Raw genomic sequence first — 16715 nt, 5'->3', positions numbered from 1 at the left:
TAAAGGGATACAAATGGGAAAGGAGAAAGTCAAACTATCCCTGTTTGCAGATGACATGATACTATATATAGAGGACCCAATAAACTCCTATAAGAGGCTACTGAAACTCATAGAAGAGTTTGGTAAAGTAGCAGGATACAAAGTCAACGCTCAGAAATCAACAGCTTTTGTATACACAGACAATGCCAGGGCCGAGGAAGAACTACTAAGATCAATCCCATTCACAATAGCCACAAAAACAATAAAGTACCTTGGAATAAATTTAACCAAGGAGGTCAAAGACCTCTATGATGAAAATTACAAAACACTAAAGAAAGAAATAGAAGACGACACAAAAAAATGGAAAAACCTACCATGTTCATGGATTGGAAGAATCAATATCATCAAAATGTCCATTCTCCCAAAAGCAATTTACAAGTTCAATGCAATACCAATCAAAATACCGAAGTCATTCTTCAAAGACCTAGAAAAAACAATGCTGAAATTCATATGGAGACACAGGAGACCCAGAATAGCTAAAGCAATCCTTTACAATAAAAAGAAGGCCGGAGGCATCACAATTCCAGACTTCAAAGCATACTACAGGGCAGTTATAATCAAAACAGCCTGGTACTGGTACAAAAACAGATGGATAGACCAATGGAACAGAATAGAAACACCGGAGATCAATCCAAACATCTATAACCAACTCATATTTGACAAAGGACCTAAAACCAACCCCTGGAACAAGGACAGCCTCTTCAACAAATGGTGCTGGGAAAACTGGATGTCCACATGCCGCAGTATGAAGCAAGACCCCTACCTTACACCTTATACAAAAATCCAGTCAACATGGATCAAAGAACTAGAGTTGCGCCACAACACCATGAAACTAATTGAGAGCATAGGGGAAACCCTCCAAGATATCGGAATAGGCGAAGAATTCCTGGAGAAGACCCCACAGGCACGGGTAATCAAAAATAAAATAAACAAATGGGATTACCTAAAATTGAAGAGTTTCTTAACAGCAAAGGAAACAGTCAGGAAAGCGAAGAGGCAACCAACAGAATGGGAGACGTTATTCGCAAACTACACAACAGATAAAGGATTAACAACTAGAATCTACACAATGATCAAAAAACACCACAGAATCAAAACAAACAACCCAATAAAAAAATGGGCCAAGGACCTTAACAGGCATTTTTCAAAAGAGGAAATCCAAATGGCCAACAGGCACATGAAAAAATGCTCAGGATCCCTAGCCATCAGGGAAATGCAGATCAAAACCACAATGAGATACCACCTCACTCTGGTTAGATTGGCTTACATACAGAAATCAACCAACAACAGATGCTGGCGAGGATGTGGAGAAAAGGGGATACTAATCCACTGTTGGTGGGAATGCAAGCTGGTAAAGCCACTATGGAAGACAGTCTGGAGAGTCCTCAGAAACCTGAACATAGCACTACCACAGGACCCAGCCATCCCACTCCTTGGAATATACCCAAATGGAATTAAAGGGGTGAAAAAAGCCATTTGCACGTCAATATTTGTTGCAGCTCAATTCACAATAGCTAAGACATGGAATCAACCTAAATGTACATCAACGGATGACTGGATAAAGAAACTATGGGATATGTACTCTATGGAACACTATACAGCAGTAAAAAACAACGAAATCCGGGCATTCACAACAAAATGGAGGAAGCTGGAAAACATCATGCTGAGTGAAATAAGCCAGTCCAAAAGGGATAAATATTACATGTTCTCCCTGATCGATGGCAACTAAACGAGCACCTAAAATGATACCCATTGAAGTGAAATGGACACTATGAGAGACAATGACATGAGCAGCCCTTGTCTAGACTGTTGAGGAAAAACTTACTATTTTGTTCCTTTAATATTTTTGTTGTTGTTGCTCGGTTTGCTCTACACAAGACCACAGGTTGAACTCTGCAATCAATGCACAACCATTCTTAAGCGTTTAAAAATTAATAGGAAATTGATCTTTGTGGAACATGGGAGTGGGAATAAGAGAGGGAGGAGATATATAGGTCGGCACATACTCACTCAGACCTACCTCCAATGGTGGATCTGGAAATGTGCCAGGGGATTTCAACTCAATCTTACCAAGGAGGCAGGTACCAATGCCAGCACACTTGGTAAAGAGACAAATATAAATACACAACTGATCCAAAAGACAGGGTAAGTGTCGAAGAGATTACACAAATAAGACCAGTGTAAGCAAATAATGAAAGATAGAATCAAAAGGGTTGAGAATGATCCTGCGGGGGAAGCAGGTCACACAGCAGACTCATAGAATGGCAAATGCCCAAAACAGCACTCCTGCCTCAGAATCAAACCTTGGGACATTCGGATCTGACTAAAAGGTCCATGAGAGTCTCTCAGGCATGGAAAGCCATGACATGGTGGCAAAAAACAATCTAAATGAAGGATCCTGGTGAACAACACTCCAGCAGAAGGATCAGGCCATCAAGGAGAGAGGCGCCTTTCTCTGAAGGGAGGAAGGAACCTCCACTGTGATATGGCCTTGACTAAACAAATTCAGAGTTGGTGAACTCAAGGGGCTTCCATAGCCTAGACAGCTCATAGCAAGAGTCTCGGGTGATTGCTGACGTCATAAATAAGAGTGCCAATTGTTAAATCAACAACGGGAGTCACTGGGTTCATGCTCCCCTCGCAGGATCTCTGTCCTTAATATGTTTATCTATGAAACTCAAATACAACACTACTAGTCGAACAATACCCTATACCTGGTTCGGTTGTGTGAGTGCAACCTGTTGAAATCCCTGCTTAGTATATACTAAATTGATCTTCGGTATATGAAGGTAACCGAAAATGAAACGTGATGAAGGGTGGGGAGGGGAGAGGAAGTGGGTGAGGGGAGGGCCACGGGAGGGAGGGAGGTGGGGGGGGAAGCCACAACAATGCAAAAGATGCATTTTATATTCTACTTAAAACTATTGGTTGAGCTCTGTAATTAATACACAATTACTCTTAGGTGTTTAATTAATGCTATAACTAGTACTCAAATAGTATTTTACACTTTATGTTTCTGTGTGGGAGCAAAATGTGGTAATCTTTACTTAACATAGGCTAAATTGATCTTCTGTATATAAAGATAATTGAAAATTAATTCTGATGTGAAGGGGAAGGGGAGAAGGAGTGGGAGAGGGGAAAGAATAAAATACATAAAAAAAAGAAAGAAAAATGCTAAAGTCATTCTGCTTCTTTAAATTCCTCACTTAATGCCCTGGAGAAGTTGTTGGAGCACGTGGGATTGAAACAGTGCCAGCCCATCAGCAACCATAAGGCACAACTCCTTATTTTTTTTTTTTTAATTTTTTGACAGGCAGAGTGGACAGTGAGAGAGAGAGACAGAGAGAAAGGTCTTCCTTTGCCGTTGGTTCACCCTCCAATGGCTGCCACGGCCGGCGCGCTGCGCTGATCCAATGGCAGGAGCCAGGAGCCAGGTGCTTTTCCTGGACTCCCATGGGGTCCAGGGCCCAAGCACCTGGGCCATCCTCCACTGCACTCCCTGGCCACAGCAGAGAGCTGGCCTGGAAGAGGGGCAACTGGGACAGAATCCGACGCCCCGACCGGGACTAGAACCCGGTGTGCCAGCACCGCTAGGCAGAGGATTAGCCTAGTGAGCCGCCGCGCCGGCCTCAACTCCTTATTTTTAAAGGAAATATTACCCTTGCCCAGTCTGTGATCAGAAAGCCACACAGCAGCGAAGGACATTGGCTCCAAAATTGCCTGCCACAGAGCTGAGGTACAACGTATGTTGGCCTCTATTTGTATGAGAGACACCAAAGTTCCCTGAAATACAGCAGACAAGTTCTTCATCAAGCACTAGCCGGAAGCTGCAAGAGTCTGACAAGCATCCAGTCCTGAAATACTTTCTCCAGACAGATCCTTCAAGCTCAGTGATTTTCTTTTCCTGCAGGGACTGATTCCTGAACTTCCTGATCTAGCATGATTGTGACATTGCTCCAGAATGGCCATCATAGTAGTATCACTGCTCTATGATATGGAAAGTCTACCCCTTTGCTATTGTTTCTTAGAGTCTAGCTTAATTATGACAGGTTATGTGCTAGTACCCAGTGAATCTCAAATCCACTTCAAAAATGGAAATGTTAGTGTTGGTTTGTGAGGACACTGCTTGTCTTACTGATTCAAGAGAAAGTATAACTTGATGAATTTAGAAAACTCTCTGAAAACATGATTACCAAGCGATATGAGTGTCTTTTAGTGTCAAATGTATGTATTAAGAGGATTTAGTTAATTTTCTGTGTGATGATTATATAACACTGACATTACACAGGTCATTTTGATGTTATGAAAACATTTGATTTAAGGACTGGGATTTAGTGATAAAAATGCTTATTTAGGGACTGGTTAGAAAACTATAAATATAAATTATCTGTTGTCATCAATATTTAAAAATTTCCTCTTATTGTCAGTTCTCTGTCACATAATTTTTTCAGTCCTTACCAAACTCACTTGTCTTTTCCTTTTTCTTCTTTTTTTAGATTTATGTATTTTACTTACTTGAAAGGCAGGGTTACAGAGAGGCAGAGGAAGAGAGAGAGACATCTTCCATCTGCTGGCTCACTCCCCAAATGGCTACAATGGTTGGAGTTGAGCTGATCTGAAGCCAGAAAAGAGGAGATTCTTACAGCTTTTCCATGCGGATGAGGGGTCCAAAGTCTTGGGCCATCTTCTAGTGAATTCCCATAGCCACATCAGAGAGCTTGATCAAAAGTGGAGTAGCCAGGACTCAAGCCAGTGCTCATATGGGATGCCAGCATCGCAGGCAGACTCTTAGCCCACTATGCCACAGGGCCAGGCCCAACATAACCTTTTCAATGGCTTACTCTCTCCTAACTCACATTGCATAAGGACTCCAGGTAAGTAGTCCCTTATCTCTGCATCAGCACCACTCTTGTTCTCTCCTTTGTCTGTGGACACAGTGAAGGTCTCAGATCTATCTTTATGACAGCAGTTTCTCTTCATCTTGTACCTCCATATTCATTCCTGCCCATGTCCCCAGTCCATCTTGCCGGTTGCCTCCCTTCTGGACACAGTGGTGCTGACCTCATCTTTTCTTGAGGAACCCATTATCATTCTAGGTGTTGCTGCCATACCAGCTTTGTACAATTGTAGCTTCTTAAAGAATCTGCAGGTACAATTGATTCCATATCAAGTTTTGGCAGAAAACAAAATTGTGAACTCTTTATTGGGCATGTAATATATTTCATGGTATGCTTCTAACATATTAATAGATTTATGCTTTCATTTATATTAATGTCTTTTGTTTATACATAAGAAAATGTAGTTAATACTTGCTTAAGCAAATGGTTCATTTACATCGAATACAAAGTGACTCAAGTTCAGCCAGTCTGGCAATAATAGATCACTAAGCATCTGAGTTGGGTGACCTCCATTTTCCTTGCCATATTTAGGACATAAACCCTCATTTTCATAATTAAAACCTCCCCTTCCAAGTGATGCCATTTTGCAACAATGTTTCAAGTAAGAAGAAGGAAATAGAGGCTGTGGTATCACTAGGCTTCTGCTGATATTCTTCTGTGAAAGAAATATTCATGACCCCTCGCTCAAGAGACTCATAATGGAATGTTTAGGAAGATGAGATTAATGGTATAGTATGAAGTTTGGGGATATCTTATCAATAGTGTCCACACACTTCTAAAGAGTTTTTCCTAATATTGCACTTTCAGTTTTCCCTGTTAGCTATCTTTTAAAATAATTGTGTAATTTTGGATTTAGTGTAATAATATATGATGGCAAGTAATTTGTCAAATTGCATCAAATCACTCCTAGGAAAACCATTTGGAGTTCACTCTTGAAAGCTTGGTAACCACTGTGCTTGATTTGTTTGGAGCTGGGACTGAGACAACAAGCACAACGCTGAGATACTCCCTCCTGCTCCTGATGAAACATCCCAGGGTAAAATGCAGGAGGAGATCTGAGAAAAGTGGAGACAGCATGGCAGGAGGAAGAGCAGTGATGTTTGGGGGCTGTGCTGGATCTCATGGGAGTGATGTGTAGCAGGCACAGCATGGCATTTACTTTTCTAACAAAAAGACCCCATTGAGGAGTAGGTAGAGTCTTGAAGCTAACTTTCCTTATTCTGACAATTCAGTGCTCTATTGCAGGGAAAAGGACAAGGAAGCTTTTCTTATTGAAAATCAACTGAAATTCACTGAAACTTCTTTAGCTAATTCCAGTGTGGGATGTACCCAAAAAGCTTAGATGCATAAGTCAGGTGTTCCTTTCAGTCAGAAAATGCACGCAAAGTAGTGCTATTACAACAGAAATCTATTGCCCTAAAGCTGGCCTTGAATAAAACAACATTGAGAGAGGTGAAATAATTTTATATTTCTTAGACAAATTCATTTGGGAAATTATCTGGGAGAAGTTTACTTTTGTAGGAGGTATGATAACACACTTTTTCCCTTGAGCAAGCTCCCACTTAACAGACAACTGCACAATTACAAATGAGAAATAGTACTTTAAAAGTAGAAGTGAGTGAGTACAGGAACCAGCTCATAACTCTCTCGTAAATGCCTGAAACTCCCAGAGCAGTTGCAGAGATGATCATTAGCTTGCAGAGAGGGAGAAGTTGTAACCCAAACATAGCAGAGGAAGGGTCAACAAGGAAGAGGAGCTAGTCTGTGTCCCTACATCCCCAAGGGTCAGGATTTGGAAATCCCAAGAGTCAAAGAGGGTAGAACAAGAGGCTGAGACACGTGGTTATCCCTGTCCCAGTTCCCCCCACAATTCCTCTTCTAAGCTAAGTGAATTTCCCCTCAGGAAAAGGGAGTTCAATTTCTGGGGACACCAAGCCTCAGAAGCCCTGTATTCCGGGACAGAAGTTTGAGGTGAAAGGTGCAAAGGCATGTGTGGCTCTCCTGGTGTTCCAAGACCTTGGCTCTTCTCTCCATCTTGTCTCCTGAAATTCAGCTGCTGCATGAACCCTCCAGAGAGCAAATGGCTCTAATGGAGACCTCCATATTTTGCCTTCTTCATAGAATATTATTTCCTAGTATCCAACAAAGTAAATGAAATAAAAACATCTGCACAAGACACAAGGCCATGGAGTTTCAGAACAGAAGAATAAAAGAAAATTATGATCAATTTCAGAGAGATAAGAAAGATCATATTAAAAGATTAGGACCTAGAAAAGCATCAGAATTCTCAGGCCGGCGCCGCGGCTCATTAGGCTAATCCTCCGCCTTGTGGTGTCGGCACACCGGGTTCTAGTCCCGGTCGGGGCGCCGGATTCTGTCCCGGTTGCCCCTCTTCCAGGCCAGCTCTCTGCTGTGGCCAGGGAGTGCAGTGGAGGATGGCCCAGGTGCTTGGGCCCTGCACCCCATGGGAGACCAGGAAAAGCACCTGGCTCCTGGCTCCTGCCATCGGATCAGCGCGGTGCACCGGCCGCAGCGCACCGGCCGCGGCGGCCATTGGAGGGTGAACCAACAGCAAAGGAAGACCTTTCTCTCTGTCTCTCTCTCTCTCACTGTCCACTCTGTCTGTCAAAAATAAAAAAAAAATAAAAAAATAAAAAATAAAAAATAAAAAAAGAAAAGCATCAGAATTCTCAAGAATAACTATTATATCATTAATAACAAAAGGGTATCTTTAAACCTTCATGTTTGCAAAAAACTTACTTATCCCATTTTCTCAGAAAAAATACAGTATGTGGTTCTCCATCCAAATGTCAGAAACCAAGTGAGAAGTCGTGGGCTCTAGGAACTGAAAGCTCCCACAGGAGGATAAAGTGTTGGGGGTTTCTGGTACCAGGCACTGGACATATTCACTGCAGAGTAGACCAGATGGATAGGCAGACATGAGCAGAGACATGAAGAACAATAATGATGTGACTAATAACCTAAAGTTTCACAATAACCAGAGAATTATCACCAGGTGTTTGAAACATCTATGAAAGCATTGGGAAATATTTCATTCCAGGAGATAGAAAATTGTGAATGAAAAATGATGACAAAGTTAATAATGTTGAAGGAATTAATAAAAATTAAAGATGAAGAATTGTCTCACTAGGAAACTATATTTATGTGTTCAGAATGATGAAAAAGTGAATGCTAATATGATCAAAATATGTGATCTAAATATATTGTGCTAAATGGAGTGACTACTGTGCGCCTGTCATTGTGGGCGTGTATGTATATGGGATAGAGATAGAGATGAAAATTACCATCTGTCTTGCAAGAAAATAAATAAAGGTTAAAACCGGTAATAAAGAAATAGAGATTTTTAAGAAACGTGATTATAAATTGCAGGAATGCTCAAAAAGGCTACATCTGGGGGGGTAGGAAGATGATAAGAGCACCACTGCAAATGAACACATATCCTAAACCTGCAAATATACAGACTCACATGCTCATGGATTGGAAGAATCATTATTATCAAAATGTCCATTCTCCCAAAAGCAATTTATACATTCAATGCGATACCAATTAAAATACCAAAGATATTCTTCTCAGATCTAGAAAAAATGATGCTGAAATTCATATGGAGGCACAGGAGACCTCGAATAGCGAACAAATCTTGTACAACAAAAACAAAGCCGGAGGCATTACATACCAGATTTTAGGACATACTAAAGGGCAGTTGCAACCAAAACAGCATGGTACTGGTACAGAAACAGATGGATAGACCAATGGTACAGAATAGAAACACCATAAATCAATCCAAACATCTACAGCCAACTCATATTTGATCAAGGGTCCAAAACCAATCCCTGGAGTAAGGATACTCTATTCAATAAATGGTGCTGGGAAAATAGGATTTCCACATGCAGAATCATGAAGCAAGACCCCTACCTTTCACCTTACACAAAAATGCACTCAACGGGGATTAAAGACTTAAATCTACGACCTGACACCATCAAATTACTAGAGAACATTGGAGAAACCCTGCAAGATATAGGTACGGGCAAAGACTTCTTGGCAAACACCCCAGAAGCACAGTAAGCAAAGCCAAAATTAACATTTGGGATTGCATCAAATTGAGAAGTTTCTGTACTGCAAAAGAAACAGTCAGGAGAGTGAAGAGACAACCGACAGAATGGGAAAAAACATTTGCAAACTATGCAACTTATAATGGGTTGATAACCAGAATCTACAATGAGATCAAGAAACTCCAAAACAACAAAACAAACAACCCACTTAAGAGATGGGCCAAGGACCTCAATAGACATTTTTCAAAAGAGGAAATCCAAATGGCCAACAGACACATGAAAAAATGTTCAAGATCACTAGCAATCAGGGAAATGCAAATCAAAACCACAATGAGGTTTCACCTCACCCCAGTTAGAATGGCTCACATTCAGAAATCTACCAACAATAGATGCTGGAGAAGATGTGGGGAAAAAGGGACACTAACCCACTGTTGGTGGGAATGCAAACTGGTTAAGCCACTATGGAAGTCAGTCTGGAGATCCTCAGAAAGCTGAATATAACCCTACCATTCAACCCAGCCATACCACTCCTTGGAATTTATCCAAAGGAAATTAAACTGGCAAAGAAAAAAGCTGTCTGCACATTAATGTTTATTGCAGCTCAATTCACAATAGCTAAGACCTGGAACCAACCCAAATGCCCATCAACAGTAGACTGGTTAAAGAAATTATGGGACATGTACTCTATAGAATACTATACAGCAGTCAAAAACAATGAAATCTGGTCATTTCAACAAAATGGAGGAATCTGGAAAACATGATGCTGAGTGAATTAAGCCAGTCCCAAAGGGACAAATATCATATGTTCTCCCTGATCGGTGACAACTAACCAAACACCAAAAAGGAAACCTGTTGAAGTGAAAGGGACACTATAAGAAACAGTGACTTGATCAGCCCTTGTCCTGACTGTTGATGTACAATGTAATACTTTATCCCTTTTAGTATTTTTTTGTTCTAGTTAATACTATTGGTTGAACTCTGTAATCAACACACATTTATTATTAGGTGTTTAAATTTTAACTGAAAAGTGATACCTGTTAAATATGAGAATGGGAATAAGAGAGGGAGGAGATGTACAGTTTGGGACATGCTCAATCGGACTTGCCCCAAGTGGTGGAGTTAGAAATGTGCCAGCAAATTCCAATACAATCCCATCAAGATTGCATGTACCAACGACATCTCACTAGTCCAAGTGATCAATTTCAATTCACAATTGATCACACTGATAGGTCTAAGAGTCAAAGGGATCACACATACAAGACTAGTGTCAGTGAATACTAACTGATAGAACAAAAAAGGGAGAGAACGATCCAACATGGGAAGGGGATACACAGCAGACTCATAGAATGGCAGATGTCCTAGATAGCACTCTGGCCTCAGAATCTGCCTTTAATGCATTTAGATCTTGCTGAAGAGCCCATGATAGTATTTTAGGCATGGAAAGCCAAGATACTCTGGAAAAAAAAAAAAAAAAAAAAAAAAAAACACCTAAATGAAAGATCTCTGCTAGTGAGATACCAGTGGAAAGAACGGGACATCAAAGAAGGAGGTACCTTTCTCTGAAGGGAGAAGAGAACTTCCACTTTGACTATGACCTGGTCTAAATAAGATCGAAGTCAGCGAACTGAAAAGGCTTCCATGGCTTTGACATCTCATGACTAGAGCTTAGGGAGATTACTGATGCCATAAACAAGAGTGTCAAATTGTTAAGTGAACAAGAGGAGTCACTGTGTACTTACTCCTCATGTGGGATCTCTGTCCTTAATGTGTTGTCCAATGTGAATTCATGCTGTAACTAGTACTGAAACAGTATTTTACACTTTATGTTCTGTGTGGGTGCAAACTGATGAAATCTTTCCTTAATATATACCAAATTGATCTTATGTATATAAAGATAATTGGAAATGAATCTTGATGTGAATGGAATGGGAGAGGGAGTGGGAGATGGGTCGGTTGTGGGTGGGAGTGAAGTTATGGGGGAGGAGCCATTGTGATCCATAAACTTACTTTGGAAATTAAATTTACTAAATGAAAGTTAAAAAAATTCTCTAACATGTTTCTAACTTTAAAATTTAATTTTTAAAAATTTTAAGTTTTAATTTTAAAATTTTAATTTTAGTTATTAACAGAGTCAGTGTGTTTTCTAGTTGTAATTCTAAGAACATAATGATATGTTCTTCTTCCCTCTGTGCCTCCATTGCATCAGGTTGGGGACCTACTGGAGGGGATTGTTGTACTAGCTGTTTTATACCCATTACTCAGGCTCACCCTGTGCCAGATGTCTTTACAGAGTGTAGTGCTCCAAGGATATGAGCCACTCATTCCCTCTGCACAGGGCACTGTGGTGTAGAAATCTTCAACACTGCATGCTTGATGCAGTTGGTGGCTAGAGATGTTACTGTTCTTCCTGGGACCTGGGCTTCCTCTTCTATTGATTAAAATATTGTCCTAAGTGATTTCCACGGTTTTTTTACTCCAGCTCAGTGACTTCTTAATAACTTGACTTATTTGTGTCTGTTTTATCCAGGGTACGGACATCATAACATCACTGACATCCGTGATACATAATGCAAACGCATTTCCTAACCCAAAGGTATTTGACTCTGGACAATTTCTGGATGAGAGTGGCAACTTTAAGAAGAGTGACTACTTGACTACTTCATGCCTTTCTCAGCAGGTAATAAAATTCATTTCCATGGAACTTCAGAGGAAAAGATAGCTCTTTTAATTGAATTTTTTCTTCATATAGGGTGAACAAATTTCATGTATTCCATATGTACAGATTTATGAGCATAATGATACTACCCACCCTATACTCCATCCCTCCCACACTCCTGCAATTCCTCCTCTTTCCTTATTTTGTCTTTTAGTTTTTGCAATGATATACTTTCAGTCTGTTTTATGTTCATAAGTATAACCTTCAAATAAATAAAGAATTCAACCAGTAGAAAACCACTCTTCCTCAAGAATATTGATAAAGGCATTAACCATAATCAAATCTTATGTGAGTTTTGTTCATGTACATTAAATTTTTTTGTACTCTCTTAACACATATCAAGGAAAACATGATATTTGTCTCTTGGGGACTGGCTTAATCACTAAGCTTAAGGTATCTAGCTGCAAAAAACAAGATTTCAATGTTTTTTGAGTATTCCACACTGTATTCCACAGTGTGTTATAATCACAGTTTCTTTATACAGTCATTAGGTGATGGACTGCTGAGTTCGGTCTTTAATTTATCTACTATGAATTGAGGTAAAATAAACACAGGGCTTTCTTTTGCTTCCACATGAATTTTAGCATTGATTTCTTCTAAATCTAAAAAGAATGTCCTTGGTATTTTGCAAATTGTTTTGGGTGCTATGGACATCTATGATATTATGCCTTACAATAGAAGAAAATGAAAGATTTTTAGTTTTTTATGTCTTTTTCTATTTTTACTTAATTTTTTAAAATTTTCATTTAGAGATATTTCACATACTTGGTTACATTTACTCCAAGAAATTTAAATTTTGTAGCTATTGTTAATGAAGCTAATCTTACAATTTCTTTCTCAACCATGGCATTGTCTTTGTATCCAAATATTACTGATGTATTTATGTATTGATTTTATATCCTGCAGATTCTCTTATGAGTTGCAATAGTCCCTTGGTGGAGTCATTTGGTTCCCTTAAATAAAGGATCATGTCATCTGCAAACAGGGATACTTTGACTTCCTGCTTTCCCATTTGTATCTCTTTGATTTCTTTTCTTGCCCAGCAGCTCTGACAAAATTTCTGGAACTGTATTGAATAGTAATGGTGAAAGTGGACATGCTTGTATTTTTCCACATCTTAATGGAAATGCTTCCAATTTTTCCCCATTCAATATGATGCTGGCTGTAGGTTTGTGAAAAATGCGTATGGCTAGGGCTAAGAGGAGAGAGAAGTGTGCCAGACATTATACATTTGTGCATACAAACACCTTTCCAAATTTCCATCCATCCATCCATCCATCCATCAATTACTGTATATTTTCTTTGTACCAGTTACTAACACAGTGTTTGTTACATTCACAGTTACACACTGCAAGTGAATGCCCTCTCTGTTTGTTATTTTCAGGAAAATGGATGTGTGTGGGTGAGGGCCTGGCCCACATCAAGCTGTTTTTGTTCCTGACCTCCATTTTGCAGAACTTCAAACTGCAATCTCCGGTTGAGCCAAAGGACCTGGACATCACTGCAGTTGTCAATGGATTTGTTTCTGTGCCACATTCTTACGAGCTCTTCTTCTTTCCTGTATGAAAAGGGGCAGACTGGCTTCTACTGTACCGTCATCTGCAATCCCCCATCTTCACAGGCACTGTCTATCCCCTCCTCTGTCAGAGACACCCTCTCTGACCTCTCTCACATCTTACTATTCCCTCAGATCCAGTAAACACACAACCTCCATTTAGGGAATTTCATAACATCATTTCATGAGAACATCTGCTATTCCCTACATTCTGCAACACCTATACTGATTTCTGCATTTGCTAATTCATATCAATGTTGCTTTACCAAGTCTTATCACTATAAAACAGAAATAAATATTTGAATATGACAATTTAGACCCATACTTCAGTCTCCATGATCTAAATAAAAGGAAAATAATAATGCTAGTGTCAGTTCTCTGTATTCTCTTCATTTGTGCATCAAGCAGGTAAGAAATAAACAAATATAGAGTCCCAATAGGTCACACCAGCTTTCATAATGAGAAGCAGAGTGAGGGATGAAAGGGAAGATGGTAAAAAGTTGTTTTGTCTGAATGTCACCTAGAGTTATTGGAGTTGTGGTTTCAGAAGAGAGAAACAAATTTTTAAACATTTATTTATTTATTTGAAAGTCAGAGTTACAGACACAAGGGAGAAGGTGAACAGGGGGAGGAGGAGCAGGATGGAGAGAGAGAGAGAGAGAGAGAGAGAGAGAGAGATCGTTCTTCCACTAACTGGTTATTTTACAAAAAGCTGCAATGGCTAGGGCTTAGCCAGATAAGTCAGGAGCATCATCCAGGTCTCATATGGGTGTCAGGAACCCAAGCAATGGGGCCATCTTCTACTGCTTTTCTTGGCTTTGTCTGCTACACAAAATGCTAGGCCCTAAAAATAACTATGCTAGGAACAGTTCTAACCTGTAGGGAAAGTTGAGAGGATCAGCTTAAAGAAAGACAATCATTGGGTTTTACAATTCATGTTCCTTCTTGGGGCTCTTGTGAACATAGAATAAAAATTTGGAATATTATTTTACACCCTATTTTCAATTTAGAGGCAGGTATATATGTGCATTGTTTTATTTCTAATCTTATGTTCTCAGTGCTTTTTTCCAGAACATGATCAAAATCCATAGAAAGCCTATGTTATCATTTTTCTACATTCCATCATGCTGTTTCACACTTAACATAATTTTGAAGGCAATTTTGGGCTATTTATTTGAATTAATCAGCCTCATTTCCACTCTAAACCAAAGGTACCTGAAAATCAAATACTCCTTGTATTTTAACCATGTTTTTCCCTCCTTCTCCTTCTGTATCTGAAATTAAAAGTGATATCACTCATTCCCCTTTCTGAGCTCATCTCCCAGACGAAGACACATTGTCATGCATCTTTAAGTTAGTAGATAAAGATTTATTTATTTATTTTAAATGTAGAATATCATAGAGAGATGGAGAGACAAAAATCTTCCATTCTCTGCTTCCCTCCACAAATGGCTGTCACAGCTAGTTCTGGGACAGGCTAAATCCAGGCGTCCTGAACTATATCCTGGTACCCATGTGGATTGCAGGGACCCATGTACCTGGTCCATTTTCTCCTGCCTTCCTGGTTGCATTAACAGGGAGATGGATGGAAGAGGAGCAGTCAGTACTTGAACTGCCATTTCAATATGGCATGTTGGTGTTGAAAGCAGGGGCTGAACCTGCTTAAGCCCAGTTAATAAACTACTATAAAGATTTACATGTTTCTGTACATATATGAATGTGTAGTCATATATTATCAGAGAATATCAGTGCATATAAACACATACATATAGCATTAAATGTTTTGTAACATTGAACTCTTACTACATGTACATTCTAAAGCTTCTTTTTTTCATTTAACAATATTCCATGAAACCCCCAACAATATTAGAAATATGGGAAATGGTTATTAAGGACATAAAAGAAGAAATGTATATTGTTACTTACCATGAAAATTTATTTAAAATAAATATTGCAAATTAAAACTATTAAGCACCTTTTAAATCTTCTTGACAGGAAAATGAAAATGTGGTAATTCATGTATTGGCATAGGTGTAGCAAGAAGGCAATCTTGTATACTGAAAAAATCAACTTCTCATTGAGGCCAAACATGAATGTTTCATTAAGTCTTGAACTGAAGACATTCAATGCAGATTCACTGGTGATAAGGGAGCATTTCTCACTGCTTACACCATGTCCATGGTTGAAGTGGAGGGTGCTGTCATGATTCAAGTATTCACCTCTCTCTGCATTAAGACAGCATTTTTAGAGTGATCATCACAGCAAGACAAAAACCTGGCATTAGCATACCAACATTAGCTGCAACATAATTGAAACCCACAATCAGTTTTGCTCAAGTTTACAAGAAAATGAGTATTCAGAAGTGTCTCCTTACATGGACAGGGCAACACCCCTGATACATTTTCTTATATGCAACGCAGCAAAAAATCCTGGGAAAATTCTCATTATTCATAAAACAACATTTTGTTTAAAATACGAAACCACTTCCAGCAAAACTCAGAAGTCAAAAGACAATAGAAACTACTAAGGGCAACTGATGAAAAACTTAGGATTTCCACAGTGAGCTGTGGGACCTGAGTGCAGAGTCAGGCCACTTCTCTACAGGACAGTGGCTCAAATTCAAAGACCTAGAAGCTCCCCTGGGTAAAGAGAATGCAGGAAACGTGGTAGAAGCAAGAGATGTAGAGGTAGGCAGCAAGATGGCGGAATAGGAAGGGAGCACACTGATAGTCCGGGGAGAGACAGTTTAATAAAAGTGGAGATACTGCAGGTTCAAGGAAGAGTAGGGGAGGAAACAGCAGAAGAAACTCTTCCGGAATGCGTGATTCACAGTGGACCTGCGTGGAGAGCGTGGGAGCCCACAGTTCGGGACACCAGCGGCAGACTCAACACACCAGCGCTGGAACACGAGGTGAGCCAAACCTCAATAGCCCGAGACACCGGCAGGCAAGCGGAGAGAGGAAACTAGAAGGAATGACCCCCAGGGGGGAAAAGTTCACCAGGCTAAATGGAAGAGAGAGAGAAAAAAAAAAGGTGACTGGTACGGACACGGGTTTCTCACTCTCCGCTCACCTTTCAAGGGCGAGCAAGACAAAGAGCAGGTGCCATCTTGGACATACGTCATAAGTAGAGCGACCTCAGGTGTGCACCGGCCCTGAGCCTAGCAGAAAAACCTGACTATGGGCGGGGTGAATTAACAGGAGATTAGGACCTAGTAAATTTGTGGTGCTACTGAACTGAGACTGTGAAAAAAGAGACGGTGGGGGAGAGAACTCATGGAATTCACGTGAGTACTCTCCAGAGACGCTACAATTCCGTAACTTTGGCAACCCAGTGGGAGACTGAAGGAGAATATGAGCCCACCCTGAGGGCAGAACAGATTCCCTGTGTGGTCCTTGGGAAAGACCTTCCGATCTCTGGCTCCTGTGGGTATATCA

The 16715-nt window shown here is 40.0% G+C and overlaps 1 protein-coding gene across 1 annotated transcript in view; it reads left to right on the top strand.

Moving 5' to 3' along the window:
* Positions 1-13289, top strand: part of LOC100351945 (cytochrome P450 2C5-like) — a 51780-nt gene extending 38491 nt beyond the window's left edge. Inside the window, exons 6-8 of the mRNA XM_070057142.1 lie at positions 4068-4138; positions 11535-11684; positions 13179-13289. Coding sequence (XP_069913243.1) covers positions 4068-4138; positions 11535-11684; positions 13179-13289 — 332 coding nt within the window. The remainder of the gene's footprint in view (positions 1-4067; positions 4139-11534; positions 11685-13178) is intronic.
* The last annotated feature ends 3426 nt before the right edge of the window (positions 13290-16715 follow it).

The sequence above is a fragment of the Oryctolagus cuniculus genome, chromosome 15, assembly GCF_964237555.1.
Source record: "Oryctolagus cuniculus chromosome 15, mOryCun1.1, whole genome shotgun sequence".
In the NCBI taxonomy this organism is placed as follows: Eukaryota; Metazoa; Chordata; class Mammalia; order Lagomorpha; family Leporidae; genus Oryctolagus; species Oryctolagus cuniculus.
This window is presented reverse-complemented; position numbering and strand designations above follow the sequence as displayed.